Genomic DNA, 20,357 nt, shown 5'->3' with positions numbered 1-20,357 from the left:
GAATGGCCACAGAACTGTTAATAGCATATCTTGGATGTATTCTGATAATATTGTATAAATATCTAAAGTGACTACTGAGAATGCCATTGACTGTACTATCTGACCTACCATCAAGATCTGATGCTTACTGTGGTGTAACTGAACTTTGATGTATTTTAATTAAATCTCCTCTGACTATTCTTTGTGGCAGTTTAGCTTGTTAGTCTACTCCATGAATGGGAATGTGCAGAGCTGACTCAAAGGAAAAAATGAGGTCACATTTTTAGAACTAGAATTCTTGAAAATGGGAATATATTCACGTTTTCTATCTACTGCCCTTTTTTTTGCTTGTAAGATAAAAAATGAGGCACACAGGACCTTACCATTTATTTATAGTTTTTTCATTAATGTGTGGGAATAGTAACCTGAAAGATAGGCGTGAATGTTTCAATGAACCTTACTGGAATTTCACATTTACGGCTGTTAAGAAAGACAGAAGGGTAATTGTTGTAGGTGACTCTCTTCTGAGGGAACTGAGGGTCCTATATGCAAACCAGATCCATCCCATGGGGAAGTCTCAATAAGAGATATTACTAGGACACTCTTTGGACTGATTTGGTCCTCTTACTATTGCCCACTTCTGGTTGTCCAAGTCAGCAGTGATGAGAAATCCTAGGCCAGTCAAAAAGGACTTCAGGACAGTGGATGGCTCTGTATATTAGGGAGTGTTTTGCCTGTATAGAGCTCAAGGACAGTGATGATAAGGTTGAGTTTGTGGGTAAGAAGGGCTGGTGGGAGATGTGGTGGTTGGAGGCTGTCTTGGACTTAGTGACCATGAAATGATGGAATTTTCAATTCTGGTTAAGTAAGGAAGGGAGTCAACAAAACTTCTCCCTTGTAATTCCAGAGGGTGGACTTTGGCCTATTCAGAGTACTGGCTCAGAGAGTGCCCTGGGAAATGGTTGTTACTGATAAAGGGGTCCGAGAAGATTGGACATCCTTCAGAAGGAACTCTTAAAAGCACAGAAGTAGACTGTCCTTATGTGCCAAAAGAGAACCATCGGGGAAGGTGACCAGCCTGACTGAGCAGGGAACTTTTGCTGGAACTCACAATAAACAAGAGAGTTTATGACCTTTGGAAGAAGGGTCAGGCAACTAAGGAAGAGTACAATGGTGTTGTTAGGTCATGTAGAGAGGAAATTAGTAAGGTGAAAGCTCAACTGGGACTCTACCTGGCCACTACTGTAAAAGATAATATAAGGTGTTTTTATAAATACATAAAAAATAAGTTTAATCTTGATTTAATGTCTTGCTAAAAGAGAGGTCACAACTTTTAAAACAACTCACAATACTAATTTCAAACTGTTTCCTTTTTTTAAATTTTCTTTGACTATTGTAATTAAGGTTCCATTTTTGCATTGTATTTCACAATGAAGACATAAGTTTAATCATTCTGAGCTTCTCCTGCAGTCCATGCAGAACATATCTAATGGATGTAACCTCATTGGGAAATTGATCCCAAAAGCTTTACCTGCGTTAGCAAAAGGTGAATCAGTGCTTGTGATTCTTAATATAGACCAATACACAGTCAGAAATGCTGCAGATACGTTTACAGATAGTTGACTGGGCCTCCTAATATATGTGCAGCATATGTCAAACAGCCTGTCTGTGTCTGCTAGGATAGTCACCATCTCTTGAAATAACATATGCCAAGCCATCAAACTTTATCTTCCATTGGCATACACACCAGAGGTTTAGCCAATATATTGGTTTCAGCTAAGGAATATGAATTTTCTAAGTTCTGAGCTATATCAACAGACTTTCATAGTCCAGATGGGGCTGTAGACAAGTCCTTGCCACTTTTTCAGCCTGTGACTTTGTTCAGCAGGTTGAATTGACATGTTGTTGGAAATGCAGAAGCCAATGTGGCTTATCCAGCAGCAGGCTTTTATCAGTTTGGATGCACCACTTTAACACCACTGAAAATTCATAGATGGTGCGTCACGGAAAAAGGTAGCCTCCAATTGTTGTTTATACATGTTTGAGAAACAGCAGTTTCCAACTATGATGTATTTTAATTTGCCATATGTGTGAAAAGTTAATTAGCATATTCGTCATCCAGCCCAGAAGTAGCATTGCAGTTGCTTTCCCAGGCAGTTCATAAATTGTACAATGCCAGTAGAGTCAGCTCTGTCTCCCAGAGACAGTTCTGCATCTTTCCACAACAAGCAAAGTGAGTATGGCAAAGGGTTTGAATCAGGACTTTTGAAAAGATATGACTTTGGTATTCTCTAAAAACTGATTGACATGGGTGTTGACAATTCCTATTAGCTTGAGTAGTAGCCAGGCCCTGCTCTGGGAGTGTGCCCTTCTCTTGGATCCTACACAGCCCAGATGATGACTGCAGAGAGATAACAAAGAGTTGTGAGTGAAGGAGTTGGATGCCATGATGCAAGTCACTACTATTTTCTTCTCTGTGGGAACTGAGTGATGGAGCAGAATCCTGAAACCTCTCTTGAGGTTGACCCGTTGACCTACCTTAACAGGGTGTCACATAGCAAATGGATTTGAAACTGCTGGAAACTTGCTCACTGTGTAGAATTCAAGATACTGAGAATCTCTTTTTCCCCTGGACTCTTATCTCTAGTCTTTTTTCCAAATATATCTCAAATGAAGCATCATGCTAAATTGGATAAACTTGCACAATGCATTTTGGTTTAGGTCAAGGCCATTGAATTTGAAAGATCAGATTACAAAAGATTAGTTCATATGGCTCCAGAAAATTGTAGAGCAGAAGGAATTTGTGATTTAACAACTAAATACATTACATTGCTGTTACCTAGCTATGGAAATGTATACCTTTATTCTGTTCATAAAGAACAAATAACTTTTGAATCTATAAAGAATACATCTTAAAATGTTTATATAATATGTAAAAATGGAATATCTCAGTTTTAATGTGTTGTGTATACTGGTATTAGCATAAATAATGACAATTATTAAAATAATGACAATAGTGATGACAAGGATTGTTCAGTGTTTTCTACTTTTTTGCAGAATGGGGAGTCACATGGTACCATCAGTTATTAATTTTGCATTTTTTCTTTTTCTCTTAATTTTAAAGGAGAAATTAGCCTATTTATATGTTTACATATGGTGAATCATGATTCACATTTCAATGTAGAAGGTAGAGTACAAATAAATACTGAGCAGCCAAATTGTGTTACAGCTACAGGACTTGAGTAGTAATCCCTGTTGTGAACAGTCCTTTGGATTACTTTGGAGTGCCCATCCTAGCCGAGTTCTTCTTTGGTTTGAATTTCCAGTTCCTTGTGGTGGAACCTGACCATTAATGGCTGTTATTACAAACCCAGCCTGTTCAAACACATGGCAAAGCTTTAGAAACCCTCCTGAAAGGCCTAGACTTAAAACCACTACAACCAGTAATGTAGGCAAACCAATAGTGTTCTTGATATTCTTGAACTTTACAGGGTGTTTTAATGTGCTTTTCCTGCTACAGATTTTGTTATGATACTTAATGCTCTTATAAAACGAGTATGTGAGATGCGTAGAAATACAAAACAGAAAACATTGACCTAATACTGCAGATGGCTTCATTTAAAAACAAACAAAGAAAAAACCAACAAAACAACAACTAAATAAATAAATATTAAGATTCTTATCTTTCATCAAGATAGCCAGAAAATTACCTCTTCATTAACGCTCCTTGATTATTATTTTTTTCTTTATATGCTGAGAAGGGAAGTCGAAAGCTAACCTAGTATGGAAACAGAAACAAAATAATACTTTAATGAGGAGTTGATCAACAGGTTAATAAAATCTCACCTCTCTACCCCCCAATATCCCAGTTTTACTGTGCATTGCTTTTAAGTGCTTATTCTCTATGAATCCTTACAGTTGTATCTCATTAATATTGAAATGCAGAACAAAACACAATTAAATTCAAACATATTTCAAATATCATTGCAAGACATCAGATAAGCTTTCATTCAGTTCATTTGCTGTTGATAAACAGTATTTGAAAAGAAAATTGAAAGATGATATGGAATTTATCAACTTTTTATTTTTACTGATTGTCCATAAAGTTTTGCAAGTAACATTTCAGGCATCAATATAGACACAATTTATATGTTGAGCTGAAACACAGGAGCAAAATGGCCCCTTGTTGAGACTTAAACTGACACAGATTTCAACAAGTTTATTGCAGTAAAAAGAACAGCAGATTTCCACCAATAAAATAATGTGTTGGCTCAGATAGTGACATACCTGACACACAATCTTGTCTACTGTCACATTAACAATAACTGAGACTGTGGGCAGAAAATTAAGTTGGAGGGTCAATGGACAGTCAGCAATATTGTTTAGGACAAGGAAGTGAAGCTATAAAGTAGATGGGTGAGGAATGAAGAGATAAAAACAAAAAAATCCCAACCAAAAATTTTGATAAAGCAGATTTTTTTTTCCTTATATTACTAGCAAAATGAAATAAATTGAATCTTTAAAGTCTAGGTGTAGTTTATCTTTTCTTTGGCAATTATTAGTGGGTTTGGGGTTTAGTTGGTTGTTTGGCTGTTTTTTGTGAGTTTTGGGGTGTCTTTTCCTTTAAGTTATCTATATGAAGTGCTTCACCCATTATTCATTTGGTCTGCCTGAAATGAAGCCTCTGTATGCTGGAAAGGGTTGCTTGGAGTTTACTTATGTTAGGATATGGATTACACCTTTCCAGATTAAAAAATTGTTAGAGAATAACCTGTTGTTGATTCAGGAGGGTGTTGTTGCTAATGGAAGGTGCCTTCTCTTACCTTCAGGAATTGTGACTACTGTTGTGGTTTTCTTTTTAATTCATTACTGTAAGGCTTTTCCTACACAAGTGCTAGTTTACTACTCATAATAGTAATTTTCTTTTAACTCTTTTTATCTTTGTAAATTCAGTATCATTGTCACATCTCATTATACCGTTTTAATGCCACGTGTTGTATGAACAAAATGTTAACCAGTGCACCTTTTATCTGCTGGTGATGTAAAACAGACAAAAGGACAGAGCTGCTTAAATGAGATTTCTCATGCCTGTCTTTCCTACTATGAATCTGTGTTAGCTTTTTAATCATTTTATTGAAACCTTCAGGATGAAGTGACCTACCACTGTTTATTTTGCTAGCATTACTCTATTCCATCCCTCTTTGCTTTTATTTACTTTGGTGATCCTCTTTGTCTTTAGCTGCTCCACACACCAATTGTGAGCAGAAACTACTCCACTGGTGTTTCACAGTGTCCCATGGAGCTGTAGGACTGTTCAGTCTTACTGCTTATGCTATAGTTAATCTGGACTGCATGTGTTTTTATTTTTCAGGAAACTGAAGCAGCAGTGCAGGCTAAACAGCCGAATGTGGAAGAGGTTTTGTCTAAAGGGTGTCATTTATATAAGGAAAAACCAGCTACTCATCCAGTAAAGGTAATGAAGCAACCTATAGCAATATCCATTACTGTGTAATGGGTTATGCTTCCCCTGTTGTACACTTGTCCTTGATGTGCTCTGTTTAAAATCAATGAAAGAACCTGGCAAATGGCATTTGTTCTGTTCTGTGATGGCATAGCCAGGGAAAATGTAATGTTCCCAGCTAGAATGTTTTTTTGTGTGTATTGTGACAGGAATATTGTTTTTGATGTTAAGGTTGCTCTACTCATTCAAGAGTATTCACTCTGAAAGCAAATATAATTTTTGGTGCCTAATAATGGCAACATATAACATGTTTTTAAAGTGCTTTATTTTAAATTTCAGCTTCAGAAATTTTGTCATATAAAAGAAAACATAAGCAAATTTACTAGAAAAGGTAAGAGTCGAGATAAAAAGGATACTTTGCTTTATTTATATTTTTTTTTTCTGTTTGAAGGAAAGAACACCTAGCAACACAGAACTTCCCCACTTTATTTCTTTCCCAAAATTTATCTAGAATGACTGACTTGATTCTGTTTTGGAGCAGAGGACACACTATTAGGAAGGCTATGCCTCCCAACACTTCTCTTTATGTACTGTAAAATCCTTTTCTTCAAGATAGAAGTTAGTTATAAGAAGATATTTTACACTCTGTTTCCTAAAGACTACATGGACATTCACTGAAGCTAGAGTGTCATTTTGTATTCACTGTCATTGGAATCTTGAAGCAGAAAGTCATCACCAAACATTCTTCCATGTCTAGTTCTGCTACTTTTGGAGCAGGAGATCAAACTAGTAAGGTCACTACTATACCAACCAGACTTTGATCTGGTTTCTAGTTTTATAACTTCTAATGGAGTATCTCTGAACATGATAATACATGTGAACATGTATATAATGTAATAGTAGCTTGTTTATTACACTAAGTATCTACTGCAATTGCTTCTGACTAAGCAGAGGTAGCAAACTTTGTCTTTAAAGCTTTTCCAAACATAGATTACTCAATAACCTCAATTTACAGAAAAAGGTTTCTTCGCAAAGTTAGGATGTCTATAGGTGATCTCTGCAGTGAATTTCTTGGTTTTACCATCCATATTTAGTCACTACAGTTGAAGTAGTATTTTCCTACTTTTACAAAACCTCTTCTGAACTACTTATCCCACCAGCACATCTCCATTCACAGGAACACATGAATAAACTTGTATCCACTTTAGAAATTAATACATGTTTAAGAATGATTTGGTTCCATTTCTTTCTTAAGCAGAAATCCATAGGAGTTATTTTCCCCTTTGGTATCTGTGCATTTTAAATGATCAGGTCTCCTAAACAGGGGTAAAATGCTAGAAGAGGTAAACTGAAGGTGACTTGAGTGGGCAGAAGCAAAGTTTTTAGCTCTGTGTTGGGTGTTTTCCTTAGCAAGTTTGCAAAGTTAATACCTCAGAATTTAAAAAAAAATTCTTCAGTTAAATCTACTCTGGTGCCCCTGGTCTAGGCTGAACTGTGCCTAATTCAGTGCAGGATACAGACAACACTCCCAGTGCAAACAGCAATTCAACACTTACACTCATAGTCCTTGTTTAGTGTGTGGCACAGAAGAAAAAAAAAAAGATAAAATTATGTGGCCTTTTTAAAAGCATTAATTAGTTGCATAGCATTGCTTAACAACTTTGTAGATTATTTAGGCAATAATTTTTTTTGAGGCAAATTTTTCTTAGGTGCTTTTTTTCCTCCCTTGTTTCCTTTTACTTACCACAAATCATCACATTCTTTTCAATAAATGAAGTAGAGGTCCTATTGACTTATTCTCACTGCAAGCCTTTCTTGTGCTCAAAAGCAGTATGTGCCAGAAAATTAAAGATATCAGTGCAATTATGTGCATTTTATCTGAAATAATGTTCATAGTTAATGTCATTCTGGCATTTCCTAATGTTTAGCTGCTTATCTTTGCAACCTTTATAATATATTTTCATTATAGTGTTTTGAATGTAAATTAAATCCCATGGATTTATATTGACACAATCTTATCTCACAGTTATGTCACTGAAGTAAGTGTATTTTCACACCTACACTAAGCATAGTAAAATAGAATTTTGCAATGCAAGTCTGTAAAAACATTTTTGTTGGCAAATGAAATCCTAGTATATGCTGATTCAAGAGGCAAGAATGGGATGAGATGTGTGATCCTTTAAGCACTAGCACTTTAGTAATCAGACCTATTCACTTTTATAAAATGGATTTCAGGCTTTTGAAATGCATTTCTGTAAAGCTTTTGAAGGTGAGGGAGAGAGAGGTTACTGCTGGTGTCAGTGGCAATAGAAAGAATGTAAGCCCCATTCTCATGATTAACTGCACTTATTCAGAGCAGTTTATTCAGGAAGGGATTTCTGTGGCAGTGGAAGAACTTTGGTTCCCTTACCACAGGACTCAGTTTGTCTTTTCCTCTCATGGGTGCGAAGTAGTGAGGAACTCATTTGCATTGTCCTCAGTCTTACTTTTAAAAGACTGAATCATTTCTTTCTCCAAATATTCATATCTATATTTAGGCTGTCAGTGAAATTGGTTCATGTATGAAAGTTAACCTCACTTAAATTGCACCAGTGATGACATTTAAATAAATTATGTAACATTTGTCCTCAATGCAATATATTTTGATGCTCATGCTTGTCACCAAAGCTCTAGAGTTGCAATTAAATGAAAATTGTTATGTTCAAAGAAGTTAACAATTTAATACATGCATACTAATTTATGCCAGATGCAAGATCAAACTATAATTTTGATCGAAGAGTTTAGAACTGGCTACTCTCGTCTCAGTGGTGCAGATGTTGCCTCAGACTCTAATGTCTGTGGTTGGGCATGTTTTATGTTTTGTCATTGCTGGAAAGAAAGGTCTGGCTCATATACCTGTGAATGGTAAGGCATTACTCCTAACAAAGACCAGTATTATAAATATTACATTCACATCTCCTTCCTGAGTTACTGTGACTGTATTGTAAAATAAACCAGACTTTGATAGTGTAATCTCTCCAGCTTTTGCTTTTAAACCACTCTGTGCAACTATTAAATTAATAGATATTGGAGCAATACTTCACATTTTTGCTCTGGAAGTAGGTTCTTGGGCTACAGCAGCAGGGGGAAAAAACAGGGGGTGGGGGGGGAAGCAGGGGAAAAGAAAAGAACTTTAAAATCTGCCATAACTGTGTCCAAAGTGTGCATTTCTGTGTGACTGTAATCCATACAGATATAAAACATATCTATGATTTTGAATTGTCATACAAGTTATGTTTATCCCACATGCCCAGTTGTTCGTTCTGCCTACTCCTCATAGTCTATTATCGAGGAGAATATCTGATATGCATGACTTTTTAATTTTTTTAGTGGAGTTTTTAAACTGCTTCTAAAGATAAAAATTTGGTATATTCCGTAATGCAGAATTGTATCCTTTCTCTCTTGCCCTATAGAAAACCATTTAACCAAAAATCTGACTAGAGTTTATACCAGATAATATTCTGGCCTCCATTGCTGTTGGATAGAAAATAACTTTACAGATTTAGAGTACTTATGGCAAAGCTTAAGGCAAATTCTAAAAACAGTCCCCTGACATATCAGAATATAAAACTGTGTTATCTCAGAATCTGTGTGTGTATGTCTACACACATCAATTTAATGAACTTTGTTCTCTATCCCTCTCCTGTTGAACCTTGATGTCTTAGACTCTAGGTAATTAAAATATCTTGCTTAATAGGCATCCAGTTTCCATCACAGCTGGATTGTGATTTATACTAAATACCTAGCTGTGGATTGGAACCATAGAATACTAACAGCATTCCTGAGTGGCACTGGTACTCTTTGTTGCTTTTTGTAGAAGACGGTCAGGGAGAAGCTTAAAAGGAAATGCAGCCTTCATTTTAAGAGTTTAGAGATGTCAGCATAGAATTAGCAATGTTTCATCCTTCTTTACAGTCCTTAAAGCCAGGGAAAAAGGAGGCAGAAAGAACATTTTCAAACCTAAATGCCTCTCAGGGTTATCTGAGGACTGATGTTATTCACAGTTTAAACTTTCACGCAGGTTTTGTTTAAAAGGAACAGTTTAGCCATTACTGATCAGGATTGTGTGCCCACACACACACTGAAGTTTGTGACTCCCTAAAGAGTCCTAAAACTTTCTTTTTCATTTTTTCCTTTTTTTTTTTTTCTTTTTTTTTAATAGGTGGAAGAATGAATTCTGCATTTGATGTTACAAATGCAGAGGTTTTATTGATAAGCTTTTTGAAATTCATAATTCACCTTTCCATTTTAACTAAAAAAATTAACATCTCAGGTTACAGTTATTAAAAGCCAGAGTTCTCTACGATATGTTAAAGAAGAAGTCATCCTATTTTCCTTACAAAGGTGTAATTTATTTACAATACAGGGCCAGGTTGGATGGGGCCCTGAGCATCCTTATCTAGTGGGTGTCATCCCCGCCCATGGTGGGAGGGGAGATGATCTTTAAGGTCCCTTCTAACCCAAATAATTCTATGATACATTAATTTATGTATTATAAATTTAATATATTGTTATGTTTTATTCTAGAAAAAATTAGAAGACTTGAATGCTGACTGGAAGGCAATACATCACTTAATTCAACAACTAAAGGAAAAGCCAGCATTGTCAGCATTTGGCCAATTCTCTCCAGGTGTCTGTAAGTGCTTCAGTATATATATATTTTTTAATTTATTACAAGTCACACAGTTAAAATGAAAATGGCTGGAGACTGTCTAAATTAATTCTACATCGTTCAAGTGCTACTATTACCATTCAACTTGTTTTTATTATTACCTTTCTATTTTGTGCAGTGTATCCCAGAAGACAAATTAGATTATTATTTGATGTCAAGGTTGCAGCATGCTTTTCAAATTATTACTGTTTCAAAGTCATGTTTCTTTATGGGATTTTGACTTTCTACATATATTAATGGAGGAAATACTGCAAAGGGAGACAAATTATTTAAATTAAAAAATAATAATGCTATAGGTCAAGTGTCTAAATTGGTCACAGAATGAAATTCTGAAATTACTACTATTGATAGGGCAGTAAAGTGAGACTGTTTCAAGACAAAGATTGTGTATTCATAGAAAAAGTAATACAACAACACGGTAGGAGTAACTCTGCAGTTAAATATAAAGTCTGTGATATATATCTCTGTGTGTCTTGCATTCATGAATACACAAGACAACTGATCTCCATTTCATTTAAAATTTTAGTCAGATTTATATTAGATACTTCTCAGATCTCTTTGCACCTGCTTGTTCTCTACAAGGATTACAAACTAACTTTTTTCTCCTTGATAAATGAATTTTATTTCCCACTGTTTTCCTTTAAAATGTAGCGATTAAGCATGGGTGGAAAAAATACATAATGGAAGCATGGGGTTCAGTCTGAGTTTCTCAAGTCTTTGAGATTCTCTGCTTGATATTGAACTATCTCAGTTGCTTGGATGAAGAATATTACTCAGCTATACAATTTGGAACCCTGCTCATCATCTGTGGGAGCAGAAAGAAATGTCCCCACTCCCAGCCCTGTAAGATTGAAACTCAGGCTATGATACAGATACAGTAATGACTTGGAATTTGATTATATGTAGGATGTTTATCCCTCTTGCTTTTGGCATGTTTTAGTGGGTAACGTTCAAGAAAAGCTGAAATTGGAGAATTTGGAGAATTCTCTACCTTCTACTACTGACTCTCTGGGACAGTAAAGCAGAAAAAACTTTTTTTTTTTCAGAGAAGTATTATTGCACAAGATACCACTAATATTTTTTAAAGCTTGTAGGACAACAGTATCTTGCTTTACAGGATTTTGTTCTAAGGCATTCTGAAGAAATTCATGTAATGATAAGGAGGGATTGAAGGAGATGCATGATTGTTTTTTGTTCTGCTGGGTCACTAAACTTGCTGTGTCAGTTTTGTGTGTGATCAGGTTATATCAGATTCTAGAGGCAAAGAGTGTTGGCAAGCTGTATATTTACCTTTACAAAAGGAATTATAATGATGGAACGGGAGCAAGAACACAGAGTAGTAGTGCAGTATATTATTTTATTACTCATCTTTAGCTGAAGAATTGCAAAATTACTCATTTACCTTAGTGCAAGATGTAGGCTCTGACTGCTAACATTTCTGAGACTCAGCAGATGGAATTATACATGCAGAAAATTAAAGCACTGGTTTTCTATAAAGGATTAAACAGGAAGTAAGATTGATTTCCTTTCTGTTGTCAAGAGCACTTAAAATTTGAACCTGTGCTTGTAACAGTAATTCATAATTTTTCTTTATTTGAGTTGGTTTACTGTGATATTAGCATCACAGAACTGTAGAATTCAGAAGGGACCTGGGGAGACATCTATTCCACCTGCTCAAAGCACAGTCAATTACTACAGGTTTCTCAGGGTCATGTCCAGTCACGTTTTAGTATTATCAAGGATGGAGACTCCGTAATCTCTCTGGGCAGCTTTTGCCATTGTTGAGCAACTCTGACAGTAGAAGAAAAAAAAAAGGTTCTTCTTTATTTAAATGGAATTTCTAGTATTTCAGTTTTTGCATGGTGCTTCTCATCCCATCACTGGGCTTCCCTAAAAAGTCTGGCTCTGTCTTCTTTACTCCGCCAATCAGTTATTTAAACACATGGATATTATCCCCCTGAGCTTTTTCTTCTCCAGGCTGAGACAGCAGGTTTCCACCAAGATATAAAGTGATATCTGTTACTAAGGTATTTTTGTATTTCATTTAAAAAAATGGGAAGTGGGGAGGGAAGAAATTGAATGTCATGGGTCTTGTCATGCTGTGCTGTAAGTTCTGCAGTTATTTTAACCACTTACATGATAGATGTTTTTATGGACTTATTTATTCTCTTCTGCTGATTCTTGTGAACGATGCATTGATGTGCACAGAGACCCAAACTGGCTGTACGAGAGCAAGCTTTAACCAAGCCTCCCTAAAGCTAAACAATCTCATTAGAGGTCGTTTTTAAAGAGAGATGCACAAAATTATTTTTGAAGGATTCTGTGAAGCAATGGCAGTATTTCCTGTTGGTAATTATTCACTTCCTGATCCTGTAGAGACTTTTAGGGACATCAGAATTTAATAATGTTGACAGTTGGTTTTGAGACCAGGGAATGAAGATGTAACTCGCTTGAACTCTACTGCTCTGTCAGGTGTTATTTGGTCTAGTCTGGCTACAAGAACTCAGTCAGAGAGTCCTAATAAATATACCATGTGGTGGCCGTTACAGACGTAAAGGACCCTGTTTATAAATATTTCTAGGTCTGCATATTGTAGTATCTTTAGCAGAAGGAGCACTAAAACAGTCCTTAATATCCCACCAGTCCAGTGTGCCCTCAGGCATAGTGAACAAGAAGTACTTTTGAGGCTCAAAAAATGTACTTAGCTGAAGGGTATGCCTAAAACCTCAGCAAAGATTGACTTCCAAGATAAGATGATTCAGAAAGAAAATCACACTTGCTATCTGTACTTGACAGGATAATGTGAAATTGTGTGAATGTCTCTATCAAAATACCTTGGTGCATTGCTTAGCCAGCAGTTTGAAAACATTTTAAACAGAGAGAAATGCAGTTCTGGAATGTGTGTTTCCAGGAGGGACAGGTTTTAATAGCATCGTTAGCATTCATATGACTTTTTTTGCGCTGAAGTTCTACCACTGTATTTACTTTAAAAGTTAGGTAAAGTTATTTAGTGTGTTGTAAATCCATCCACATGCATTGTGGGATGGGAGGCATTCCTGGCTTTGGTCATGACGAAGACATTTTCTGTTGTTTGCCTTCATTCAAGTAAGATGTAAGGGGAAAATTTTGACCACTTTCATTTAGATGAAATTTATGACCAAATTAATAGTTCAAAATACAATTTCTTAAAAAGGATGTGTATTTATTTTCAATCATACTGTACGTGAAGTTAGTGAAATTTTAAAAAAACCCTGCAAGTGAATACAGCTGAAAGTACTTGGTCAACTAATTTTATATTTTGGGTGTTCACCTAACAAAACTGTGAGTGATACATTGTATTAGTAGTCTTGCAGTCTAACTTATTCGGTGAACAGTACTTTGTGCACAAGCAATGTCATTTTTTCCCCTGACAGTTTACAGAAGTTTTTGTCTTTTTGCATGAAATGCCTTATCACAAGAAACAGAAAAATTATGACTGTGAAATGAAGAAAAAATAAAGTGACAATTAGTATCAATTGCAGTGGTGGAATTTATTCTGAAATTAGGTAGAATTTGTCCCTTTAAACCTTACAAGTTGTCAATCTTATTTTGGAGCATTGTTTGTAGCAGGTCTGAAAAAAAGATTAAAAAAGTTATGTTTTACAAATTGTAGCAGGGTTGCATTTCTCAGAAAGGCTTTATATGCATTGTTAGTTATTACATTTAATAAAAATAATTTTAAGATAGCCAATACTGCATCATCAAAACTCATAGCACTTGCCATCAGCTTTAGTATCTTTCTTCGAATGCAGACAATCAACACTCTGCTGTGCTTTCAGTATAACTTGCTTTGGGAGTGGGAGTCAGGGATGGCAGACACCGAGCCAAAGACTGGGCTTCCCTGTGCAGGGGAAGAAGGATTTTCAGGATTTAGAATGGGTAAGGAAGAATGGGAGAGGAGTGATATATCAAGCTGAGACCATTAGATGCAAGTTGTAACACGAGGACTGTGAGCTGCAGTAAGTTCACCAGCTGCAACGGTGGAGAAGACAACTCATCACTTACTAGCCCATGTGTTCAGCTGGAGTGTAGGAAAAGATTCACAGCAGTCAGTCACCTCCAGAGTTGATAATGTCTTGAGTTTTGGGTTTTGAATTAAAAGAGTGATATTTGTGAATCTGGGGTAACTAGTCACAACAGAATTTCATTTGCTTGTCCTTTGATATTTTAGTTGAAAGAGTATGGTGTATGTCCTTCTGTTTGGGAAGTTTAGTTTGGTTTTTATTTCTCTATGAAACTAGTCCCCACCTGGACTAGGCAGACTAGGCATGCTGCTTTGTTCTAGGCTTGTAAAATCATATAAAACAGTTCTTGAAAAATAGCACTATTACTCTGACTATATGTACTGCTGTGGCTTAATGCACCTGAAATTCATATTCACTGCTTGGAATATATAACATAAGAAACATGTATGGGTGCTACTAAAAATATACCACTCATGAGGCTTTAGGTTTTTGAGGAAACTTAGCAGCAAATAAAAGAATGCATGTGCAAATATACTCTTTGATGAAATAACTTAAAGTTTAAAACTAAAATCCAGTGGCCTCAGGAGCTGAAAGTGCTTCTGTAGTGCTAGTGCCTGTTTTATATGCATCTGGAATTTTCTTTCATTTTTATATTGAATGAATATTTGAGGTAACTATTATTCTATATTTGATACTTCTAAGATAGAGAGATTTACAGATGGACATAGTAGTATCCTGCATTATGAAGACTGCTCTATTAAATCTCTGATATGATATTTGGGTTAATATTTTCGATGGGGATGAAGGATTCTTTGTTTTTGAAACTATAACTATTGAAATATGTTCATTTCATGGACTTCAGAGCTGAATTGTGTAGTTTCACTGCTTCTTTAAAAACAAACAGACCATTTGTATTTAAGAGATATTCAGGAAACAAAGGAAAAATGTAAGAAACAAAATGACTAGCTTTGGGCAAAAATGCACAATAAATACGTTTTCTTTTTTGTTGCATTTCACAGCTAATGTGCTCTGAAGTAGTCATTGTTTATGTATTATGCACAGTGTTTGAGTGAATACATGTGCTTGTAGTACAACACTGTGTTTCTCAGAATTTCCAAAAGCCAGTCTTAAAAATCCTTGTGCATTTCATTATGTGCACCTGGGAATATAATAATATGTGTATTCAGAGGGTAAATTAAAAACAAATGTACAAATCAGATATTAGAGTGTCTGTATTCTTTATAGCAGCTGCCGTAGTATAATTGAGACCAAGAATACTCAAAATAGTTCCTTGGGAAAGACTGAACAATTTAAGGATGTGTGCATCTACAGTGTTTTCAATCCTAATGGAAACCTTTGTTGATATTTAAAAATATGTTGTGCATAACCTTCACCATTTAAAAGAACTGTGCTGTCAGGTATTCAAACACTTTCATGGGGGATGTCGTAGATACTTAATTTTCTAGAACCATTCTCCACAGAATGAACAGCTAAAAATCCAGAGTGTACATCTGTTATGATAAGTAGTTCTACACTCAATTAGAAGGCAGTGCTACCGCCAAAAGTCCATTTTAGTCAACTTTAGTTTTAGGAGACCAGTAAAGAAAACCACTATTATGAGTGTTGTAGTAGAAAGAAATACTGTTTCCAGTAATGATTATGTGTCTAGAAATGTGTAGTTTCTGATACTTGTGCGTATTGAATCTAAAGGAAATGTCTATTTTTAATGTTATGATTTTGTTTAACTCTATGAAATTTTACAAAAATAAAATACAAGGGAGAAAATGATTAGGGAAAAATGCAGTAGGGAGGTGTCATAGAGAATACCTTGAGATCCTAAGTCATTAGAGAGCAGTAAGAGTAGACTCTTCCTTAAATCAGCTGGCATAGGAAAGGTTGCTCACTCTCATATATAGTGGAATAGTAAAGAAATAGACAATTGCCTTTACTTTTTCTTTTGGTCACCTTTGGATGAGGGATTAAAAAATAATGTTTCTGTAAATAATTTTAGTAGACTTGAGTTTGAATCATTTTACTTTACAGTCTTAAAGAGGTTGACAGATGCAAGCTTGAGATGGCCCTATTATATGTACATTGCCATATATCTGTTTTCTCCATTGTACTCAGGAAAGACGTGTCTAATCATTCCATCTGATTTTCATTAAGAAGCTTTTTACTTCTCACATATGTGACACATCTAACAAATAACAATATGGCACAAAACTGAATCAGTTACCATTTGACTGGAGATTTTTCAAGGTCAGGACCCAGTTTCACAAGCAGTTCTATTTCTCAATACAGCTGACACCAGACACAAGCTGAAGACAAACTTGTCTAATAAAGCTTTCAGATTCAATTTTCTCTCTGCATATAGCTTCAGGAATCTCTGGAGGTCATTCCCAGCATGTGCTGCAACACCAACAGGGAGAAGTAATGAAAAGCATCTAGATAAAAAGCTGACACTATGCCTTCAGAGCTGCATGAATAAAAACATAATAAGCAAGTTTAGAAACGCAAATCTCTTTTATTCTCAGAATTTCTATCTTGATCTTCATAGTATATCTTGATGTGAGGATTTGTTTCTGGATTATCTGACAGGTGAAAAATACATGCAAATTACACCTAAGCCACAGAAGCCCAATTTGAATAAACACAAAGGTTACACCTTTATATTTAACATCCTATTTCAGAGGTCTTGGACTAGGTTCCTCTTCTAAAATATCTGTAATAAACAGGTGTGACAGTGCAGTTTACAAAGGGAATGTGGATTTCTACTTTGATTTTTCAGGGCTCAATTGATTAAATAAAACTCACTCTGGGTTACTACTCAGAATTTTTGTTGTACTTTTTGTACTTATACCTATGATGAAATGTAAATCAACGTGAAAACAGGAGTTGGCCGCTTTGCTGTTATTGAAGACAATATGGGATCTAGGTCTACTTTTTCTATTCTGTAACGAGTTGTTCAAAGCACAGCTGTCAAGATTTATGATGTAAATAAGATTAATGCTATTATCAGTCTTTCAAAGGACCGCATTCACCTGTTCCATTTTTAAAATACGATCTGCCATTTTCTTCTGGAGGAGCAGGCTTTGCAGCTCGCTTTCTTTCATTTAATTTCTTGATCAATAGTGAGTAGCAGCAAGATATGCAGGATTCATTTTGATTAAATCCCATGAAATGTAAATTACAGCATACTGTAAAATTCATCAGGCTGTTATTGGTGAGCTATACAGGGTGAGAGCACAGAACTAAGTTACAGTTAGGGTTGGACTTCTTTGCCTGGCTCCTGTAACATGGGTAACATTCTGCAGAATCCAAGGTTAGTAATTTTCAAGAAATGTGGCAACAACACAATTGTATCATTTTTAAAACACAGATAGACAGAATTAAGCATTTGAATTAGTTTATTCTTGAAGGTATGGAAAAAGGCATTCTCACTGAAGTTCCTACAACAGAGTATCTGTAATAAAATGGTAGTATATGGTTTTTTGAAGTTTTTCTGCCTCAGCTTCTAGCTTTACATCTTTAAATCAGACTCCTTTCTTTTTAAAGTGCTTTAAGCACTCTCTCTTTCCCTTCTTTTTGTCACAGAAACCTGAATTACTATAATATCTGACTATCCAGATAGTATCAGCTTGCAAATAGCAGTAATCTCTATATTCTGTTTCTTTTTATGTAGTAATTAGGTCTATTGACAATTACATTCCGTGGAAGTGTCTTTAATTTGCTAGAATAAAAGAAAGCCATAGGTCATTCTGCACACAACTCTCTTGACCTTTGTGCTTTTCTTTGTTGATTTGTCTTTTTGAAAGAGTTAAAGGAAGCCAGCTTTTCCTTGTGAAAGGAGCTGCGCTCAGTGACATCCTGGTCAAGCTCATGCAATGGCTCTTTGACATCCTTCCTAATATTTCCATGGTGATTGGAGCTGCCACAGAGTTAGATCTGCTCTACAGAGAAACAGCCAACCAAGGAGTCTAGGCAAGTGTGATCACAGTTCATGAGTAGAGTGGAGGCCACGGGGAATCAGGAATAAGGAACATAATTGCTTCTAACGTTTCTACTCTTGTCAGAGGGCATGAGACGATGACAGAATGACAAACTCGTTCCTTAAACCGTGAAAGGCTAAAAGAAGAAGAAGGTGGCAAATGAAAACCTCTTCTATTCCAACTAGAAAGTTCTTTAGCCTGCTTAGCATGAAGCTTGTCACTGAAATATCAGACTGCTGACTTTGATTGAATCAGTGTGGAGAAGCAGGGGACGTACAGTGATGGAGACAGGCAGGAAGAGATTTGCATTACTGATATTTCCTTTAACAATAGAGTGGTGGCCAGACAACACTTGAGTTCCCAAAGGCAGTTCTTCATAGGGTGAAACTAAAATAGCTGGAAAAGCAGTAGAGATTAGTTTGGCCTGAAAAGTAAGCATTTATAGGTGTTTTCATGAGAAAGCTTGACAACTGTTTCACAAAGTAGTATGAGGCAAGATATTTTAAAATTTCTAATGAAAGAACAGAAGGTGCTTGTAGTGATTTCAGGAATTACTTTGTCAGAAACAAAGTGACAGTGATGACATTGTCTTTGAACAGCTGTTTTTAATTCTGCAGAATTTTTCTCTCAAAGAATAAGGGTAGACAGAAACTTTGGCATGAATACCATAATGCTGTTAAATTAGCTAACTGAACTCTGATTATTTCACAGCTTCTTCAAACCTGTTGTGATTTAAAAAAAAAAAAACAAAAAAACAAACTACAAGGTGCCTAAAATCCCATTGCTTCCTTAGTATTTTGTATCTGTGTACAATTTCTTACACCTTTTTTTCCAGTATTCCCCTTGGCTTGGGTGGCAATTTATGCCTGCTAAATCAATTTAGAAATCTTATAAAATTAGAGGAGGTGATTTTTTATGAGACTGTAAAAGTTGAAGCTGCTGGCTATATATGTTTTTCCTTAGATCAAAAAACTAGCTGCCAAAATTCAGTTACATGCCAATAGCAATGCACTGGAAATGTAAATGTTGTCATATAGATTGACGTCCAATTGAAAGCTGCATACTAAATCAAGGAACTTGTTACTTCACTGACAAAAGGAATGCTGAGGTGTGCTTGCATCATTTGTGACAGATGTTGTCACAACGTTTTTTGTAAGGCAAGTATGTGACAGAATTTGATTCTACAGCACCTCAACTGCTGTAGTACAAAACATTCATTTTTATGAAACCCTCTTGTAACAACTGCAACAACTACTCACTGAAAAAAGCTCTTATCATTTTGAAAAAAATAAATGCCTTCTGTAGTTGTACAAATAATACTACATTTAAAAAACAGTTACAGAAAAAAGGCTGCTTTCAAAAAATTATGCTTGATTCCTCAAACTCTTCAGAATGCCCAGAAATTATTGTGTGTGTTTCTAGATATTGGAAAACTTAAATAAGGATGCAGAAATCAGATACTGAAAATGCTCAGAGGGAGGGAAGGAACAAATATGAAAAATGAAATTTTATTTCCTTATTAAAACATTAAAGTAACAGCAAAAATACTATTTTTAGATGACTTTAAGAAATAAAATTGCATACTGACAACGCCTTAATATTACCAGAAAGACTCCTTGTATTGATTCAGAAAACTTCAAGAGATCCCAAAACATGCTGGAACATTTTCACCAATATTTCTTTATTACAACATTTTAAGAGCCAATCAGGTACTTTTATCCTTAAAAACCCAAACGTATAAGTAGTAGTCATATGGTAAATAGCTCCATTGACTGTATTTTTGCATATGTAGATTATTGCTAACTTTCACAGATAAATTAGTTTTAAATTGTTTGTAATTATGTGGATCTCTCTGGGATTCAAAGCATTATTGCAGTGTAAAGTTTGTAGCATTTCTGTTCTCCAAAAGACTGACTCCCTTGATTCAATGTCTTCTTAAGGTTTACTTTCAAAGTTCTTATGGTAAAGGTTAAAATGGTCATGTCTGTAAAATAAATGAGAAATGTCTATTTCAGGACTGGTTTAAGATCATCCTGAAATATGAAAACTCACCTATATTGAATGCTCTTGATTGTTTTCTTTGTTGTCAAATGTAAAACTTTTTATCAGGGAGATGAAAATCTTTGTTATGGGTCACCATGGATGAATGCAAATAGCAATTTAGTCAAAAGCTTGTAATTACATTATGAAGAAAATAAGACACTTGTCCACAA

At 35.5% G+C, this 20,357-nt stretch overlaps 1 protein-coding gene across 11 annotated transcripts in view; it reads left to right on the top strand.

Moving 5' to 3' along the window:
- Nucleotides 1-20,357, top strand: part of DMD (dystrophin) — a 1,047,400-nt gene that overhangs the window by 698,094 nt on the left and 328,949 nt on the right. For all 11 annotated transcript variants that reach the window (XM_050333288.1, XM_050333286.1, XM_050333290.1 and 8 more), the window contains 2 exons: nucleotides 5,351-5,452; nucleotides 10,007-10,115. In XM_050333288.1, the coding sequence (XP_050189245.1) occupies nucleotides 5,351-5,452; nucleotides 10,007-10,115 (211 nt within the window). The remainder of the gene's footprint in view (nucleotides 1-5,350; nucleotides 5,453-10,006; nucleotides 10,116-20,357) is intronic.

The sequence above is a fragment of the Myiozetetes cayanensis genome, unplaced genomic scaffold (genome assembly GCF_022539395.1).
Source record: "Myiozetetes cayanensis isolate MyiCay16 unplaced genomic scaffold, myiCay2020 scf5-8, whole genome shotgun sequence".
NCBI lineage: Eukaryota > Metazoa > Chordata > Aves > Passeriformes > Tyrannidae > Myiozetetes > Myiozetetes cayanensis.
Note: the sequence above shows the minus strand (reverse complement) of the source record. Positions and strands in the feature narration are given on the sequence as shown.